General features: G+C 50.8%; 1 protein-coding gene across 8 annotated transcripts in view; it reads right to left on the reverse strand.

Moving 5' to 3' along the window:
* The window catches only part of SUN1 (Sad1 and UNC84 domain containing 1), a 56,101-nt gene extending 38,376 nt beyond the window's left edge, over window positions 1–17,725 (reverse strand). For 3 of the 8 annotated variants that reach the window (XM_037995284.2, XM_037995283.2, XM_037995282.2), the window contains exons 1-2: window positions 17,606–17,702; window positions 2,240–2,336 (exon numbers count right to left, since the gene is read on the reverse strand). In XM_037995284.2, coding sequence (XP_037851212.2) covers window positions 2,240–2,316 — 77 coding nt within the window. In that variant the 5' untranslated portion in view covers window positions 2,317–2,336; window positions 17,606–17,702. Of the gene's footprint in view, window positions 1–2,239; window positions 2,337–2,731; window positions 2,814–17,605 lie in introns of all 8 variants that reach the window. The other 5 variants (XM_037995286.2, XM_037995285.2, XM_008018906.3 and 2 more) reach the window with 3 other exon arrangements.
* Between the last annotated feature and the right edge of the window lie 271 nt (window positions 17,726–17,996).

Here is a 17,996-nt window from a genome sequence, read left to right on the forward strand (position 1 = left end):
TCTCAAACTCTTGACCTCAAGTAATCCACCCACCTCAACCTCCCAAAGTGCTGGGATTACAGGCGTGAGCCACTGTGCCTGGCCCCCAAAAGAGAAAAAAATTTTAATTAAAGAAAGTGAGTAGCCAGGATGCTGGAAGATCTTTTCAGTGTTTACTGAAATTGCTAAGAATCAAGATGAGGGTAGTGACAGAGACAGAAAGCCATCAGGAACAGCCGCTCCACCTTCCGACGATGCAGGGAGGGCTGAAAGACAAGGAGAACGTTCAGAGAAGAGGCCAGGGCTACGAGGAGCCTAAGGAAAGGAAAAAGAGAAGAGCGTAAGGACCCAGTGTAAGGCTGGTCAGCTGAGGCAGCAAGAGTTGCAGGAGGCCAGCCCAGGACCAGGTGGACCCAGGCACTGATGTCCAGACCAGCCCTGAGGCCCCCGCCTCCAGTCTCCGGCTGTGCACCACAGGCCTCGACTCACGCGAGGCGGCTGGTCCTTCCCTCTGGTCCTGATCCAGAGCTGGGCCTCCCCAAAGCACTCTGGCCATCTCCTGGACAGCCCCCGACCTCTATCCTGCAGCAACCTCAGAGAGCATCCCCCCTTTAAAACCTTTCAGGGGTTCCCAGTGTCCAAGAGTCCAAATTCCCAGCCCAGCCTACACCACTCCGGCCAGCCCCTGCTCACCAAGAGTCCAAATTCCCAGCCCAGCCTACGCCATCCGGCCAGCCCCTGCCCACCTTCCCCCTGCATTTCCCACTCCAGCTGCCACAGAGGTCTGCCCACAGGTCTCACTGAAGGAAAGCTGTGAATTTCAATGAAGTTAAGTGTTGCTCTCCCAAGGTAGAGAAACACACACAGGCATTTTTAAAACTCTATTTAAAATAGGTCAGAAAAGCAACAATAAATGACCATAATCAGTGTTTCATGCTGCACGGTCTGAAGGAAGGAGCAGTCTCCCTGAGCTGGCCTACCCGTTCTGTTCTAACCAACACAGGACTTTTATAAAACAGAGTGTGTTGCTATGGAAGTGTGATGTGACCTAGAATTGTGAATTAAAAACTCAACCATCAAATGTGAGATCTGACTAATGCTGGTAAGAAGTATTTTTCTTAAAATATTTTCTAATTTTCTTACAGTTTCAATTACCTTTTCACTCTTTAGAAGATAAGCCACTGAGACCGGGCGTGGTAATTCATGCCTGTAATCCCAGCACTTTGGGAGGCTGAGGCGGGCAGATCACCTGAGGTCAGGAGTTTGAGATCAGCTTGGCCAACATGGTGAAACCCCGTTTCTATTAATAACAGAAAAATTAGCCGGGCATGGTGGCCGCATGTCTGTAATCCCAGCTATGCCAGAGGCTGAGGCAGGAGAACTGCTTGAATCCAGGAGGTGGATGTTGCAGTGAGCCGAGATTGCACCACTGCACTCCAGCCTGGGTGACAGGGTGAGACTCTGTCTCCAAAAAAAAAAAGATAAGCCTCTGAAAAAATTACACAAGCATTTTCCTGGTGCCTTAAACATCTGCTTGGGTACACAAGTTTTTCGACCTGCTGATCAAATCCTGGCCTGTCTCGTTGTGTATTTTCCTTTGGCGCTGAAACATCTGCTTGGTACACACACAAGTTTTTCAACCTGCTGATCAGATCCTGACCTGTCTCGCTGTATATTTTCCCTTGGCGCTAACCCGTAATTTCATCAAACGCAAGCTTCGTTTCAGTCACCCTTTCCACCTGGTAAACTGAAAACACAAGGGGCAGGACCAGCACCTCTTCAGACTCAAACGTCTCTCAGTTTGAGTGGATCAGAATATGAATAAAAGCAGAAAACTCAGCCTCAGACAAAAGTTGTGTTCTTGAAACCTCGAGCTTCAACACTGTTCTATGATGCTTCCTTTCAAATGGGAAATAATTTTCCAGGTTACTTCTGTTAACTCAAAAATACCAAGCCACTGATACACATCACAAACCCCAGCCATCACCACAGAGACTTCTCCAGATCACCACCGCCTGGGTGGGGTTGAAGCCAGCACGCCATGTGTGATGACTAACCACCCAGTCACCAGGATAAACAGATTCGGAAACACAGCTTTCAAAACCACCCTAAAGCCGTAAGATACAGTTTACCATTCTTTTTCACCTTCAAAATATAGCATGCAGTCAGCAGTACTATCGAGTTCCTGCTAAGGTCCACGCCACCGCGGCAGCGAGTGGGCATCGCAAGGCCAGGCCCCCACGTGCAGGTGCACACTCACCTGAGCGCATACGTGTAGCCCGTGTTCTCCGGCACACACTGGGGAGGACTGTACATGTGAAGCCGAGAAAAATCCATGTTCACCACTTCAAACCATACTGCAGAGGGTGGGAAAGAAATGCAGAGTGTTTAACGAGCGGGAAATCCAGGGCAGTCCTGTCTTAGTCAACCTGAGCCGCCTACATGCAACTCAACTCAGGTCACCGTCAAAACTCCCAGGCAACACAGCCAGCAGCAGTGTTTTCTAAACAGGGGAGACAAGTGTTTCCATAGTCACAAGCCCAGGAACACTGCTGGCGTATCTGGTCCCCTAATATAGCCTGAGAAAAAGACCTGGGGAGCCCTGAAGTCACTGACTCATGAAAACGGGGGCACCTTCCAAGAAATACAGAGACTCTCAGAGCGCTCTTCAAGATGTTTCTAAATCCTCTGTGTCAAAATGTTCTCAGTCTTTTGAAATCAGCTTTTATTTTATTAACTAAAATAGGACTACCTGCTACTCCGTGGTCAAGCCGCAGCGTACACGTTCCTAGATGGCTGAAGCTCTCACAAGCATCTCGGAATCAGAAAAGAAACTGCAGGGTGAGTAATAAAAAAGTTTAAGGCACTATTTACCTTTTTTCCTCACCAAAAAACAGGTTATTTTTTAGGTTAGAAAGTGGTGAGTGTGTTGTTTCTCAGGCTGTCCTCTAGATTTCTTTGGAATGACTCACACCTTCCTCTGGCTAAAAATATTCACATGCACACACCCTGCCGTTTTAAGAAGTCCCCATAGTAGCAACGTGAGTCGTAGTCGGCTGTTGAAGTATCTGAGGAAGATATAACTAAAAGAACATCCTGGACAAAACACACTTTTGTACAAATGACTGAGCTCCATATACCAAGTCAAAAGTACTTTAATTCATACTACTTTCTTTGAAATAAAGTACCACAGAAATAAAGACCACTGTTTACATGAAAAAATTGTACTACACCTGTAAGTATGGACAAGCATGACGAAACTTCTGCATTTCAAAACACGTTTCAAAATTCTTCAGTTCTTTCCATGGACACCCAGCCCAGTACCTGACCCAGAACACAGGCTCAGCGAGTACAATTCACACTTGTTTGGCATTCTATGAACTTACGCTTCAGCAGCTTTTTGCAAATACAACTAACTGTGATCACTTAATCCACGTAATAGTTAATATCTGTTTAACTCTCTCTCTCCCACTGGTCCTACTTTAACCAACACCTAAATCTAGATTCAATCCACGTGCAGAGGAGCCCGGCACAGGAGCAGGGCCTTGGTCTGGATCCAATGTAGGCTACCCTCCCCCTACACACCATGCCTGGGCTCCTGAGGCGCACAGGTCTGGTCCGGCAGCCTCTGCAGCACCCAGCCCCACCCAGCAGCAATGCAACAATGGGCTCTGCCTGCACTGCCAAGCAACAACCCAAGGCTGGGCTCGGCGAATGCCCACTCCCGCTCCCACCCTGGGGGACACGGGGCTAACTCTGTGTTTCTACGGACGCCCGCTCCTGCTCCTGCTCCTGCCCTGGGTGGGGGACACGGGGCTAACTCAGTGTTTCTACGGATGCCCGCTCCTGCTCCTGCTCCTGCTCCTGCCCTTGGTGGGGGACACGGGGCTAACTCAGTGTTTCTACGGATGCCCGCTCCTGCTCCTGCTCCTGCTCCTGCCCTTGGTGGGGGACACGGGGCTAACTCAGTGTTTCTACAGACACCCGCTCCTGCTCCTGCCCTGGGTGGGGGACACGGGGCTAACTCAGTGTTTCTACGGACGCCCGCTCCTGCTCCTGCCCTGGGTGGGGGACACTGGGCTAACTCAGTGTTTCTACAGACGCCCGCTCCTGCTCCTGCCCTGGGTGGGGGACACGGGGCTAACTCAGTGTTTCTACAGACGCCCGCTCCTGCTCCTGCCCTGGGTGGGGGACACGGGGCTAACTCAGTGTTTCTACGGACGCCCGCTCCTGCTCCTGCTCCTGCTCCTGCCCTGGGTGGGGGACACGGGGCTAACTCAGTGTTTCTACAGATGCCCGCTCCTGCTCCTGCCCTGGGTGGGGGACACGGGGCTAACTCAGTGTTTCTACGGATGCCCACTCCTGCTCCTGCCCTGGGTGGGGGGACACGGGGCTAACTGAGTAATGCTATGGATGCCCACTCCTGCTCAGACATTGGGCTAATTTAGCAATAAGTCCGTTAGGACAGCCAGGCCAGAGAAAAGGAAAGCAAGGAAGACGGGGATGGTAGGGAAAAGAGGTCACACTCCAGGTTCAGAAGGTGCTGAGGGAAGTGCGGACATGGAGAGTCTGTGATTACAGACCCTTAATCTATCTTCCTCACTCTGATTTCACTTTTATAATCACGTGAATTTTAAGTTTACGCTCCCTGGTGAAATGCATCTGTGTATAAAACGCACGGAATCGATCACTTTCTCTATTTCCTAACACGTTGAAATGAGGAAACAGGGCGCCTTACCCCCCGATGCAGTCCTGGCCTAACAACACCTGTCCAGGATCGAAGGAAGTGTCCTAGCCGTTACCTCTCAGCTGAGAAAATAACCCCACCCTGACAAGCGCCGAAGGCCAGGCTCATGCCAAGCAGAACCTTGCAAGGCAGCGGCAGCAGAGGCTGTGACAACGTGCCCCGGTGTCCCCAAGGCAGGTGCTCCGCGCTCTCCCACATGCGCCACAGGCCCGCTGCCAGGTGAGAGGCTCCCAGAGTTCTCCAACTCCCCTCCCCGCCCTGCAGTCTCATTCACTCCCTCCTTCCTCCTTCCCCCTTAACAGACCACAACATGGATCAGGAAGATTTTAAACTTCATCCTTAGTCCTTTACGAAACCAAGTATTAAATTATAGGATAAAATAAAATGAAGTCAAAAAAGGATTAAATGAAACTGCACACCTCAGGCAATGCCTGACAGGTGACAAGCACTCAGGCATCGGCTGCGGTTATTTTGAGGAGTAAAGCGATAGGGCCGATGTTTTAAACTTTAAAAAAGAACAGTTATTTTTCTTCTGGCTGTGCAATTCCTAAAACGAAAGATTTGTTCACCCTGCCCTAAATGAAAGGCAGAGGTTCACCGATGAGCCCCACAGCTAGGACTTAGCCAGCAGGCGGGAACCCCAGCCCTTGCAGAGCTCGAGGACACACCTGCAGGCAAAAGCATGGTTCTGAGACCAGCTCTACTGACCGCCAAAGAGTACTCTGCGTTTTCACAACACTGTTCCCAGCCTCCATTACATCACTGCTAATTAAAACCGAAATGTAACATTAGAGCCCTCCCGTGTGAAGAGGAGGCTGCCTTGGTCGCCTGCCTGAGACTCAAGGGAGATGTGTTTTGCGTTTATAATCTGATCTGTAACCACACGGTAAGTGAAAAATGGACCCAGGATGTTTTCAATGGCATCAGAAGAACCTGGAAAGAATCTGAAGTTGACATTCTGCATAGATGTGCTGTCTTCAGGCGTAACACTCCGGCCGGCATCCGTGTCTCCCTGGCTGCCCTGCCCTGAGTGTCACGCCTGGCATGGCCTTGTGAGAGTTGTGTTCTGCACAAGTGTGTGTCCCCTGGCCTGGTGGAAAGAGACAGACTAACTGGTACTCAGCTTTGTGCAGGACACTGAGATAGGAGCTGGGTGTCAGAAAGCCCTGGGGTGGGTTCTCAGGCTGGCCGGCTCAGCACAGTGTGCACAGAGGGCACTGTGGGAAGATCCCTGCTGGTCCTCCTACGAGATGGCTTCTGCAGGATGGATGGGTGGAAAGCCATCGACACTAGAAAGGCACACACCTTAGGAGATGGTGGCCAGGAGTCCCTGTCACCCAGACGAAGTCTCTCCCTTTTATCTTGTGTTTGCTGGTGGCCAAGAGAGCTTACAAGTTCACAAATAGAGGAAAAGTAGAATCTGTTTAGATTGCAAACTTTGGTTTCAAACCTATGGCTTTGGTTTCTTTATAAATATATACATCCAGCCGGGCACGGCGGCTCACGCCTGTAACCCCAGCACTTTGGGAGGCAGAGGCGGGCAGATCACCTGAAGTCAGGAGTTTGAGGCCAGCGGGGCCAACATGGTGAAACCCCTCCTCTACTAAAAATGCAAAAATCAGCCGGGTGTGGTGGTACGTGCTTGTAATCCCAGCTACTCGGGAGGCTGAGGCGTGAGAATCACTTGAACCCAGGAGGCGCAGGTTGCAGTGAGCCAAGATTTCAGTGCACTCCAGCACGGGTGACAAAGTGAGACTCCAACTCAAAAAAACAAACAAACAAAAAAACTAGGTGAGATTCTTAAGTTATACTAGGTTTCTCTTTTAATACCATTTACCTTTTACAGTATATAAATTATATGGTAGACATGAAAATATACAGCTCAGTTTTTTTTTTCTTGAATGCTTCGGTAAAAAATGGATTTTAGATTTTAGTCCTACTCGCCATATCATTTGAGTCTACTATTCAGAAAGTTTGCACTAATCTAGTAATAATTCAGAGAACATGGTTGAAAAATCTTCATGTAAAGCTGAAAACGGAACAAAACTAAATGGGTATGGCCAGGCATAGTGGCTCACGCCTATAATCCCAGCACTCTGGGAGGCCAAGGCGGGCAGGCCGATCGCTTGAGGTTAGGAATTGGAGACCAGCCTGGCCAATATGGCCCGTCTCTAGCAAAACTACAAAAATTAGCCAGGCGTGGCGGCACGTATCCGTAGTCCCAGCTACTTGGGAGGCTGAGGCATGAGAATCGCTTGAACCTGGGAGGCGGAAGTTGCTTGTGAGAGTTGCCACACGAGTGTGTGTCCCCTGGCCTGGTGGAAGGAGACAGACTAACTGGTACCCAGCTTTGTGCAGGACACTGAGACAGGAGCTGGGCGTCAGAAAGCCCTGGGGTGGGTTCTCAGGCTGGCCGGCTGAGCCCCGTGTGCACACAGGGGACTGTGCTGAGATCCGCCACTGCACTCAAGCCTGGGTGACAGAGTAAGACTCCATCTCAAAAACAAAAACAAAAAACAAACCCTGAGAGTTCTGAAATAAAATCAACACACCATCTTTTCTTAAGAAATGCCATCAGCTCTAAAGAAAACTGGGAAGGGCAAGCTTTAATGCCTGCGGGCGGCACTTCCCTTCAGCCTAGAACAGCAACTGTCAACACTGAGTTGATACTTTCTAGGAGACATAAACAACGGGATCTGCTGCAGAGACACCGTTTACAGACATTAGCACAAGGCTGTAGGCTGCATTTCCTGTGCCCCAGCGTTGCTCACTGACGACATGGACTGACACTGAGAGGGAGCCAGCGAGACGCAGCGTTCCCATCAGAAACACTGCAGGTGGGGAACCTGCCCACACGGGTCCTGCAAGCCCCGGTTTAAAACGGCAGCCTACCTCCTGAAACAAGTCACACCTACGACTCAAACCTGCAGAACTCTGTCAGTCTGTCACTGATCCTCAGGGGGACACACAGGCCCCTCCTCCCAGAGTGCCATTTGCCACAAGCCCCACGTCCACAGGGACACCCAGAGCTGCAGCCCCCAGCCTCAGTGGGGCCTGTTAGCCGTGGACGCCTGCTCCACCCGGCTGGGCGGCGATGTTTCTTTCACCAGATCCTTCCCTCAGGGACCTTCCCGAGAGACACTGAGGGGGGCATGATGAGCACACAGGCACACATGCTGGCTCAATCCTCGCCCTCGCTAATCCTTAAGCACCCCAGGCCAGGGTGGTCAAACAGCAGCTAGCCTGACATCAGGCAGTTCGTTTCTTTGTTCTTTCTTTCTTACATATGTATTTTAAGAAACAGGGTCTCATTCTGTCACCCAGGCTAGAGTGCCAGGGCGAGATCACAGCTCACTGCAGCCTCCATCTCCTGGGCTCAGTGGTCCTCTTGCCTCAGCTTCCCACAGTGCTGGGACCACAGGGGCGTGCCATGGCACCCGGTTAATCTTTTTATTTTTTTAGAATGTTGTCCAGGCTGGACTTGAACTCCTGGCCTCAAGCAATTTTCCTCAGCCTCCCAAAGTGCTGGGATTACAGGCGTGAGCTGCCATGCCCAGCCCGGTTTGTTTCTTAAGTCCACTGTAAATAATTACTTAAAACTGGCAGATCATGAGGTCAGATCAAGACCATCCTGGCTAATACGGTGAATAACCCCATCTCTACTAAAAACACAAAAAATTAGCCGGGCGAGGTGGCGGCGCCTGTAGCCCCAGCTACTCGGGAGGCTGAGGCAGGAGAATGGCGTAAACCCAGGAGGCGGAGCTTGCAGGGAGCCGAGATCGCACCACTGTACTCCAGCCTGGGCAACAGAGCGAGATTCCGTCTCAAAAAAAAAAAAATAATAGTAATTACCGTAATAAACATTACTTTCAAAAAGAAACAAATTCCATCTTCATTTGTGAGGCAGGACAGGCAGCCAGTCCTCTGGGGTCCAATTCAAGGTCTCCCACTGCCTTAGCGGTGGTGTGGACACATTCACAGGGGCTAGAAACAGAACCTGCTCCTCCGAGCACCGCCGGAGCACCCAACCAGTGGACACACCCGGCCAGCGGATGCACCTGGCCAGCGGACACACCCGCCCCACACCCGCCCGCTCCAGCACACCCATCAGCAGCAAAGCCATACTGACAGATAGTTCCTAGTCAAGATGCAGCGCTTCTTCACTTGTTTTGCAAATGATGAAACAACAGGAAAAAATACACAAGCCCATTTAGCCTGTACATCAAGAAAACAGCTCTGAGTGTCAAAGAAAATGACTTCTTCCAGAAGACCGATTATCACGTGCGTACATCTCCGTATGATAAGGGCACTGGATCTTTTCAATAAAAACCCCATTTCCTCTTACAAAAAGGTGGTCATCACAGTGTTTCAGCAAAAGCCCAAGGCCAAATTATTTATTTTATACATATTACTGCAAAGGGTCTAGGAAGACAGAACTATTAAATAGTTTCATTGTATTTGCTTCAAACCTAGAGTGCACAAAATTTCCTTATAACCAGTACGACCAGGACCGCCAACGAACAGTCTCCTGGAAGAACTCATCTCAGCCCGTGGCCCTCAAGCAATGACGTGCTGAAGCCACACTCAGCATCCTCCTCCTACACAGCCAGTGCTGGGTCTGGACCCAGAGGTTCACACAGCTTTCATGTGCATTTCCTTAATTATCAGGGACTTGAAACATCTTCTCTTGTTTCTCGGCCAGGTGTATTTCTCATCCCGTGAGGAGATCTGTCCTTTTCTGTTTTACAGGACCACACACACAAGGATATAAATCCGCTACACACGCCAGGGATACTCCCGTCCTTAACTTCAGCCAGGTGACTTTGGCCACACCATGTCTGGTCTTTCCCTTCCCTGACGCACGTCCTGCTTCTTGGAAAGACTTTCCCTAAGCCAAGAACACAAGAACGGTCTGCAGTGGACTCTCCTCCTCTTACTGTTTTGACTTTTACACTGCAAGCCATTAATAATTCATGTAACCCATCTGTAAATGCCGTTTGTACACAAGCATCGTTTTATTTCCTGTTGGGCGTTTCCGCCTGGACAGTCCACACGTCAGACAGGTTCACAGGTCCAAATCATGCCCCAGGCCTGCTCCTCCCTCTCCTGGGCGCGCGCCCCATGCCACCCTCCATTCCCGCCCTGACATGTCACCTCTGGCTGGCTCCCTGCAAACGCCCTGACCGTCTCCCTGGCTCCAGTCTTGCCTTTCAAGTTGATCCTTGAGAAAACCACCTGAATGATCCATCTACAGAGAAATCTGCCTACCTTGTTCGCACGGACTCCCCCCGTGGCTGCCTGCACACACAGCCCTGGTGCAAGTGCTGCTACTTCTCCCTCCTCACTTCCCATCCGTGCCTTAGGATCCACCATGGCTACAGGGAGCCCTCTCCTCCCCACCCATTTACGTGCTGCTCCTCCACTCTTTCCTTGCAATGAGTGTCCTCCTGTCGGAGGTGCCCTCCTATTTTCTCACCCCCTTCCGCATCTCCTTGGTCTAGTTATACCCCAAACTCTGCCTAGCTAACTTCTTCTCACACATAACATTCAGCAGAGACGCCACCAGCAGAAAGCCCCCATGGGCCTCATCCTACCCTAGTTCCTGCCAATTCCAGCGCTCACTGGTGATCAGCACTAACACAAATGGGTAATGATTATTTCTTACTGAGTCCTTCTCTCCAAGTGGCCCCTGAACTCTGTGAGGGCAGGAACTGCGCCTCCTTCACCTTCAGCTCTAACCCCTGCTTGCAGAACAAGTGAACGCTGCAAGTGCCTGGAAGGGGGCGCTCGCCACAACACGCACCCTGCTCACTTGGCCACTAAGCTGACAATCCTCCCATCTCCACCACTCTCTACTCCTTACCTGACTACACTCCGGAAAAATCCTGGACAGGAGTTCGTACGTGGTCACAGGGCCACGTGTGGGAATTCGTGCGTGGCCAGAGGGCCGCGTGCGTGCAAGAATTCGTGGGCGGCCACAGGGCTGTGTGCGTGCAGGAATACGTGCATGGCCACGGGCTGCGTGTGTGCAGGAATTCGTGTGTGGCCACGGGGCCATGTGTGGGAATTCATGTGTGGCCACGGGGGCCGTGTGCGTGCAGGAATACATGCGTGGCCAGAGAGCCGTGTGTGTGCGGGAATTCATGCGTGGCCACGGGGCCATGTGCCTGCGAGAATATGTGCATGGCCACAGGCCGTGTGTGTGCAGGAATTTGTGCGTGGCCACAGGGCCATGTATGTGTGGGAATTCACGGGCAGCCACAGGGCTGTGTGCATGTGAGAATTCGTGCATGGCCACAGGGCCGTATGTGGGAATTCGTGGGTGGCCACAGGGCCGTGTGCGTGTGGGAATTTGTGCGTGGCCACAGGGTCGTGTGTGGGAATTCGTGGGCAGCCACAGGGCTTTGTGGGAATTCACGGGTGGCCACAGGGCCGTGTGTGGGAATTTGTGGGCGGCCACAGGGCTGTGTGGGAATTCGCGGGTGGCCACAGGGCCGTGTGTGGGAATTCGTGGGCGGCCACAGGGCTGTGTGCGTGTGGGAATTCGTGCATGGCCACAGGGCCGTGTGTGCTGCGCTTGGGCCTCTCATTCTTCCTCCCGGCGCGTTCAGGCCTTCCTATGCTTCTTCGTCTAACCCAAACAGGTGTGTCAGCTGCTCCATTCCCAACGGTAATTGGGAACAGCAGTCTCAGGGTCTTACACGTGCTGGAATACACATCCACACCACGTCCAGATCACCCTTCTAGCGCTCTGTCCTTCCCAGCACCAGATACTAGGCTCGAGGTGAATACGTTTCAGTTTGTAGCAAGTAAAGACATAATGAAGTCATCTGTTTTTCATACTGCAGATACAGCTCACATCTTCCAATAATATTAAAAATCAAAATAAACAGAATGACTAAGAACAAACCGACCAAAGGGCTGCTCTGTGTTCAAACTACACATGCCCCAGGGGCGTCTCTCCTCCACCGCTGGGACCCAGGGAACCCGGCACCCAGATATGATGGCATCCACACTGCTTGTGTGAGGCCTATAGTTTAATTCTGCACAAACGTCGAAAAGTGTCTGTCACAGATATTGCCGCCTAAACTAAAACTCACAACCTACAGCCACTCGCTGTATGCCCCTAAGCAACTAAATGAAAACCAAAGTACCAACACAACAAGCATGCTTAATTACAGACACAATTTAAACTATAAATTACACTAGATGCTTAATAAAGTAAAAACAATTACAATATACAAGTATATAAACAGTATATTGTAAGAAGCAACATCGTGTTCTGTATTTTTCATCTGACACTTCCTAGTTTATTTCATCCCAGTGGAAGCAAACTGCTTCAAATAGGACACAGCAGGCTGGTCTCCTGTGTCTATAAATCGAGTGGGTGAGCCAGGCTGGTCTCCTCTGTCTATAAATCGAGTGGGTGAGCAGAGTCCAAAATAGCAACGAGCTCCACATTTAGGAAGCAAGGGGAAGAAGAAAACGAGGGCAGGCTTTCAATCAACGGAACTCTGCAACCCTCCAGCAGGCAGCCCAAGCACAACCACCCCACCAAATACACAAAGGGAAAGGTGAGGCCGACGACACCGCGCCTGCCGCCCAGACAGTCCTGTTTCCAGTCTGCCTGACAAACCCACATGTGGGAACTCCCTTTCCCGCTGTGTTCAGGACCGCTTAACCTGAATCACCCGTGGGCTTCAGGACATGCAATCCAACTGCCTCCAGGAGAGGCAATTCGGGACTCTCACCTCACCCTGAAACGCTGCGTTAAGGGCAAGGGTTGAACGCTGAAGGATGGTTTCATCCCATCACAGCTTCTCGTACAAAAAACACTACCTGGCATTTACTGTAAGCAGATTTGAATTGGATTTTCAGAATCTGGAGACACCATAAAGCAGACTGTTTAGGAGACCATTTGATCATCATAAATTCAGGACCAGGAAACAACGGTGATGAGCTGACAACACACCCCATTAAACATCAGCATTCTTTGAAAACAGGTCACCAGGTCGGGTGCGGTGGCTCACACCTGTAATCCCAGCACTTTGGGAGGCTGAGGTGGGCAGATCATGAGGTCAAGACATCGATACCAGCCTGACCAACACGGTAAAACCTCGTCTCTACTAAAAATACAAACATTAGCTGCGCGTGGTAGCATGCGCCTGTAGTTCCAGCTACTCCAGCTACTAAGGAGCCCTTTGAGAAAGGGCTATTTTTTAAGGGCATATTTCATTGAGAACAGAAAGAAAGGGAGAAAAGAAAATAGTAATACATTCTGGGGAGCTAGATAGATGAATAAAAACTGTCTTAGGCCAGAAAAAGTTGAGTCATAAGCATGCAGTGGAGAACACGATCACGGAACCCCCAAAAGCCTCCAAAAATAGTGGCACTAGGTTACAACTGGAAGTGAGGGTATAAGATGGAACCAAAATACAGGAGAAACTGAATACTCACAATCTGTTCAAGAAACAATTAGGCAAAGTCATGTGATCATCTCAATTGGTGCAGAAAAAGCACCTCACAAACTCCAACACCTTTCCATAATAAAAACACTCAACAAGCCAGGAATGGAAGGGAACTTGCCCCTCACGCAATAAAGGGCATCCGTGAAAAACTCAGTGAATGCCGTATTCAAATTTTCCCCCTAAGATGAGCAACAAGACAAGGGTGGCCACTTTGACCACTGCCCCTCAACACCATACTGGAAGTTCTCCCCTGAGCAATTCGTTAAGAAAAGTAGGGGCAGGAGCGGCATACTAATTGGAAAGGAAGATGTAAAACTACCTTTATTCTCAGATGACATGATCTCATATCTAGAAAATCCTAATGAATCAACCAAAAAACTGCTGTCAGAACTAATAAGCAAACTCAGCAAAGTTTCAGGATACAAGATCAATACAAAGGTCAGTTGCATTTCTACACACTAGCAATAAACAATCTGAAAGTGAAACTGGGAAAACAATTCATTTTACGATAGTATCAAAAAGTGTTAAAAACTTAGGAATAAATTTAACCAAGGAAGTGCACCACTTGTACACTGAAAATCACAAACGTTGTAGAAAGAATTAAAGACAACCTACATAAATGGGAAGACATTCCATGTTCATGGATGGAAAGACTTAATACTGTTAGGATGGCAGTATTCCCACAGTGATGTACAGATTCAATACTGTCTCTATCAAAACCCCAATGGTATTTTTTGTAAATGTGGAAAAACCGATCTTTATATGGAACTGCAAAGGGTCCCAAATAGTAAAAAATCTTCCAGAACAAAAGCAAAATTGGAGGACCCCAACTTCCTAGCTTCAAAACTTACTACAAAATAGTGTGGCATTGGGAGGCAGAGGTGGGGGGATCATGAGGTCAGGAGCTCGAGGCCAGCCTGGCCAACACAGTGAAACTCCGTCTCTACTAAAAATACAAAAATTAGCTGGGCGTGGTGGCATGCACCTGTAATTCCAGCTACTCGGGAGGCTGAGGCGGGAGACACGTTTGAACCCAGAAGGTGGAGGCTGCAGTGAGCCGAGATCATGCCACTGCACTCCAGCCTGGGCGACAGGGTAAGACTCCATCTCAAAAAAAAAAAAAAGTGTGGCATTGGCATAAAAACATACAGACCTGCAGAACAGAGTCCAAAAATAGACCCACACATCTATAGTCAATCGATTTTGAGAAGGGCACCCTGACCACTCAATAGGGAAAAAGCAGTCTTGTCAACAAATGATGCTTGAACAATTGAATATCCACATGCGAAAGAACAAAGGTAGACCCTACCACACACCGCACACAAGAACTCAAAATGGGTCAAAAACCTAAATACAAGAGCTAAAATGATCAACTCTTAAAACACAGGACAAATCCTCCTGACCTTGGATTTTTCAGAGTTCTTAGGTATGACATCAAAAGTATGTGCAACAAAAGAAAAAACAGAAAAATTAGAGTTCATCAATTTGTGCATCAAAGGACACTAACAAGAGAGTGAAGAAACAATCCAAAGACTGGGAGAAAGTATTTACTAATCATGTATCTGATAAGGGTCTAGTATACAGAACAAAGAATTCTGACAACTCAAAAAAAAAAAGAGAGAGAAAAAAAAGGCAATCCAATTTAAAAAAGGAGAACGAGGCCGGGCAGGGTGGCTTATGCCTGTGATCCCAGCATTTTGGGAGGCCGATGCAGGTGGATCACCTGAGGTTGGGAGTTTGAGACCAACCTGACCAACATGGGAAAACCCCATCTCTACTAAAAATACAAAATTAGCCGGGTGTGATGGCAGGCACCTGTAATCCCAGCTACTCGGGAGGCTGAGGCAGGAGAATCGCTTGAACCCAGGAAGCAGAGGTTGCGGTGAGCTGAGTTTGTGCCACTGCACTCCAGCCTGGGGGAAAAAAAAGGCTGGGTGCCGTGGCTCATGCCTGTAATCCCAGCACTTTGGGAGGCCGAGGCGGGCGGATCACGAGGTCAGGAGATCAAGACCATCCTGGCTAACATGGTGAAACCCCATCTCTACTAAAAAAAATACAAAAAAAAATTAGCCAGGTGTGGTGGCAGGTGCCTGTAGTCCCAGCTACTCGGGAGGCTGAGGCGGGAGAATGGCGTGAACCCGTGACGCGGAGCTTGCAGTGAGCGGAGATCGCGCCACTGCACTCCAGCCTGGGTGACAGAGCGAGACTCCATCTCAAAAAAAAAAGGGGGGGGGGGGCTGGGTGGGTAGGCAGGGAAGGACCTGAATGAGAGTTTCTCCAAAAATATACAATGGCCAACATGGACATGAAACAATTCTCAACTTCACTGGTCATCAGGGACATGCAAATCACTGCCAAATGAGACGCCACTTCAGACCCACTAGCATGGTCATCCTTTTTGGAAACTAAGTGTTGGGAGGATGTGCAGAAAGTGAACTCTCATATGTTGCTGATGGAAATGTAAAATGGTGCGGCCACTGTCAAAAATGGTTTGGCAGTTCCTCAAACAGCTAAACACAGGCTTGCCATATGACCTGCCAACTCCATTCCTTGGTATATAACCAAAGAATTGAAACAGGTGCTCAAATAAAAACTCATACACAAATGTTCATAATAGCTGCATTACTCACAAGAGCCAACAGGTGGAAACAGCCCAGGCGAGCATCAACAGACTAATGCAGAAACAGAATGTGGTATATCTACACAACGGACAATTATTCAGTCATAAAAAGGAACGGAATACTGATAGAGTCTACAACATGCATGAACTCTGAAGACATTATCTTAAGTGAAAGAGGCCAGACACAAGGGGCTGCATATTGTATAATTCCATTTACATGAAATCTCCAGAACAGGCCAATTCATAGAGACAGAAAGCAGATTAGCCATTACCACGGCCTGGGAAGACGGAAGAATGGGCAGTGGCTGCTTAACACGTACAGGGTTTCCATCTGGGATGATGAAAAAGTTATGTAACTAGGTGGTAATGTTGTTTTATGTTACGTGTATTTTAGCACAATCGAAAAAAAAAGCAGGTGAATGAGAAGATACTGCATTTACGAAGAACATATCACAAATTTTAAAGGAGAAAAAAAAAAAAACAGCTCTGGGAAATTTAAAATACGATGGCCAAACTAAAATGCTAAATAGATACATTGGAAGAAAAAGAGGAAATCTAGAAAGTAGAATAGAAAATGGAAGAAAGATAAGAAAATTATAAAGCCAGCCCAAGCCTTCCAGCCCAAACAGCAGTATTTCCAAAACACTCAGGAAAAGGAAAAAAACAAAAAAGGTAAACAAAGAAGAGGAAACTGTCAGAGAAATAATTTGAGAAAACTAAAGGGTTCAAAAAACTATCAAGTGTCCAACAACAGATGAGAACAAACCAAAACCCACGATGTTTCTACACCGTGGAGATGTAGGGAGTAAAAACGGATTGCACACAAAAGCCTTCATACAAAGCATTAGCAATTAGAGCCGCAAGCGCTCCACGGGCAATACTATTACTGAAGCTTAGAAGACTAATTATGACCAGCTTCCCACCTGGAATCAGAGCCAGGCGCAGCAACCACAAGCCGCAAAGCGAGAGCAGAGACCTGGGACCTCACCGCCCCTCTGCCCCGAGGAGCCCTGGGCGGCCGGGAGAAATCCCCCCCGTGACGGTGACAGTGGCAAGGTGTTCCCCGCCGCTGCTTATTTTGCGCCAGACACCGTTCCGGGCACTTTGCAGGCGCAACAGGACGCGGAGACCGCGCGCGCCTGCAGGCTGGTGGGGGCGAGAGGATCGCTTGAGCCTAAGAGCCCGACCTGGGCAGCACAGAGAGACCCCCCCAGCCCTACAAAAAATACGAGGATCAGCCGGGCGCGGTGGCTCACGCCTGTGATCCCAGCGCTTCGGGAGGCGGAGGCGGGAGGATCGCTCGCGCTCAGGCGGTCCAGACCCCACCTCTTAAACAAAACCGTCTTCCCACCACCCCACCCACGGCCCGGCCGCTACTTCCAGGGGCTGGGACCCCGCAGCGGGGTCCACGCGGGCAGCCCCGGCCGACGCCTGAGAACGCGGGGACGACGCTCCTCCACGTCCAGCCCGGGCCGCCCGTCGCGGCCTCCCGCGCCTCTCCCCGCTCCGCCCCCGACCCCGCGCCCTGGCCCGGCCGGCGACACCCCGGGGAGGAGCAGGACCCCCGCGCCACGACCCCCAGGGTCCCTGGGCGTCTTCACCTGCGCGGGCTGCGGTAGCTGCGAGGCGCGGGACGGGCGGGGGCGGCAGCCGTAGGCCCAGGAGGCCCTAGCACAGCCCGCGCTGAGGGCGCCCAGGCCGCGACCCCGCGTCCTCCCGGCCCCCGCCCCGCTGCCCCGCAGCCCGGCGCCCACCCCAGGGTCTCCTCGGCCCGGCCCGCCCGGAGCTCACCTGCCTCGCGCCGCCGCCTCAGGCCTCGTCTGCGCCGCCCAGGCCCGAGAAGACGCTCTGCCCGCCCCAGCCAATCGCGGGCCGCGCCCCGGGCCGAGGGCGGGAGGAACGCAGACCTCCACCAATCCCGAGCGCGCCACCCGAAGCGTTCTGGCCAATGACGAGGCGGCTACGGGCCGCGGGCGGAGGAGCGAGGGGGACTCCAGGCGGGCGAAGGGGAGAAGGAGAGGGAGGGAGGGGGAGGGGCCTGGATGCGTCACGGGGTGAGACGGGCGGGGCGGGGCGGGGCCGCGTCCCGGTAGGGGGGCTGCACCTGGAGGAGGGGGCCTGCATGCGGGGGAGAGGCCTGCTTCTGAGGGAGGGGTCTGCACCTGGAGGAGGGCTCCGCATT

The sequence above is a fragment of the Chlorocebus sabaeus genome, chromosome 28 (genome assembly GCF_047675955.1).
Source record: "Chlorocebus sabaeus isolate Y175 chromosome 28, mChlSab1.0.hap1, whole genome shotgun sequence".
NCBI lineage: Eukaryota > Metazoa > Chordata > Mammalia > Primates > Cercopithecidae > Chlorocebus > Chlorocebus sabaeus.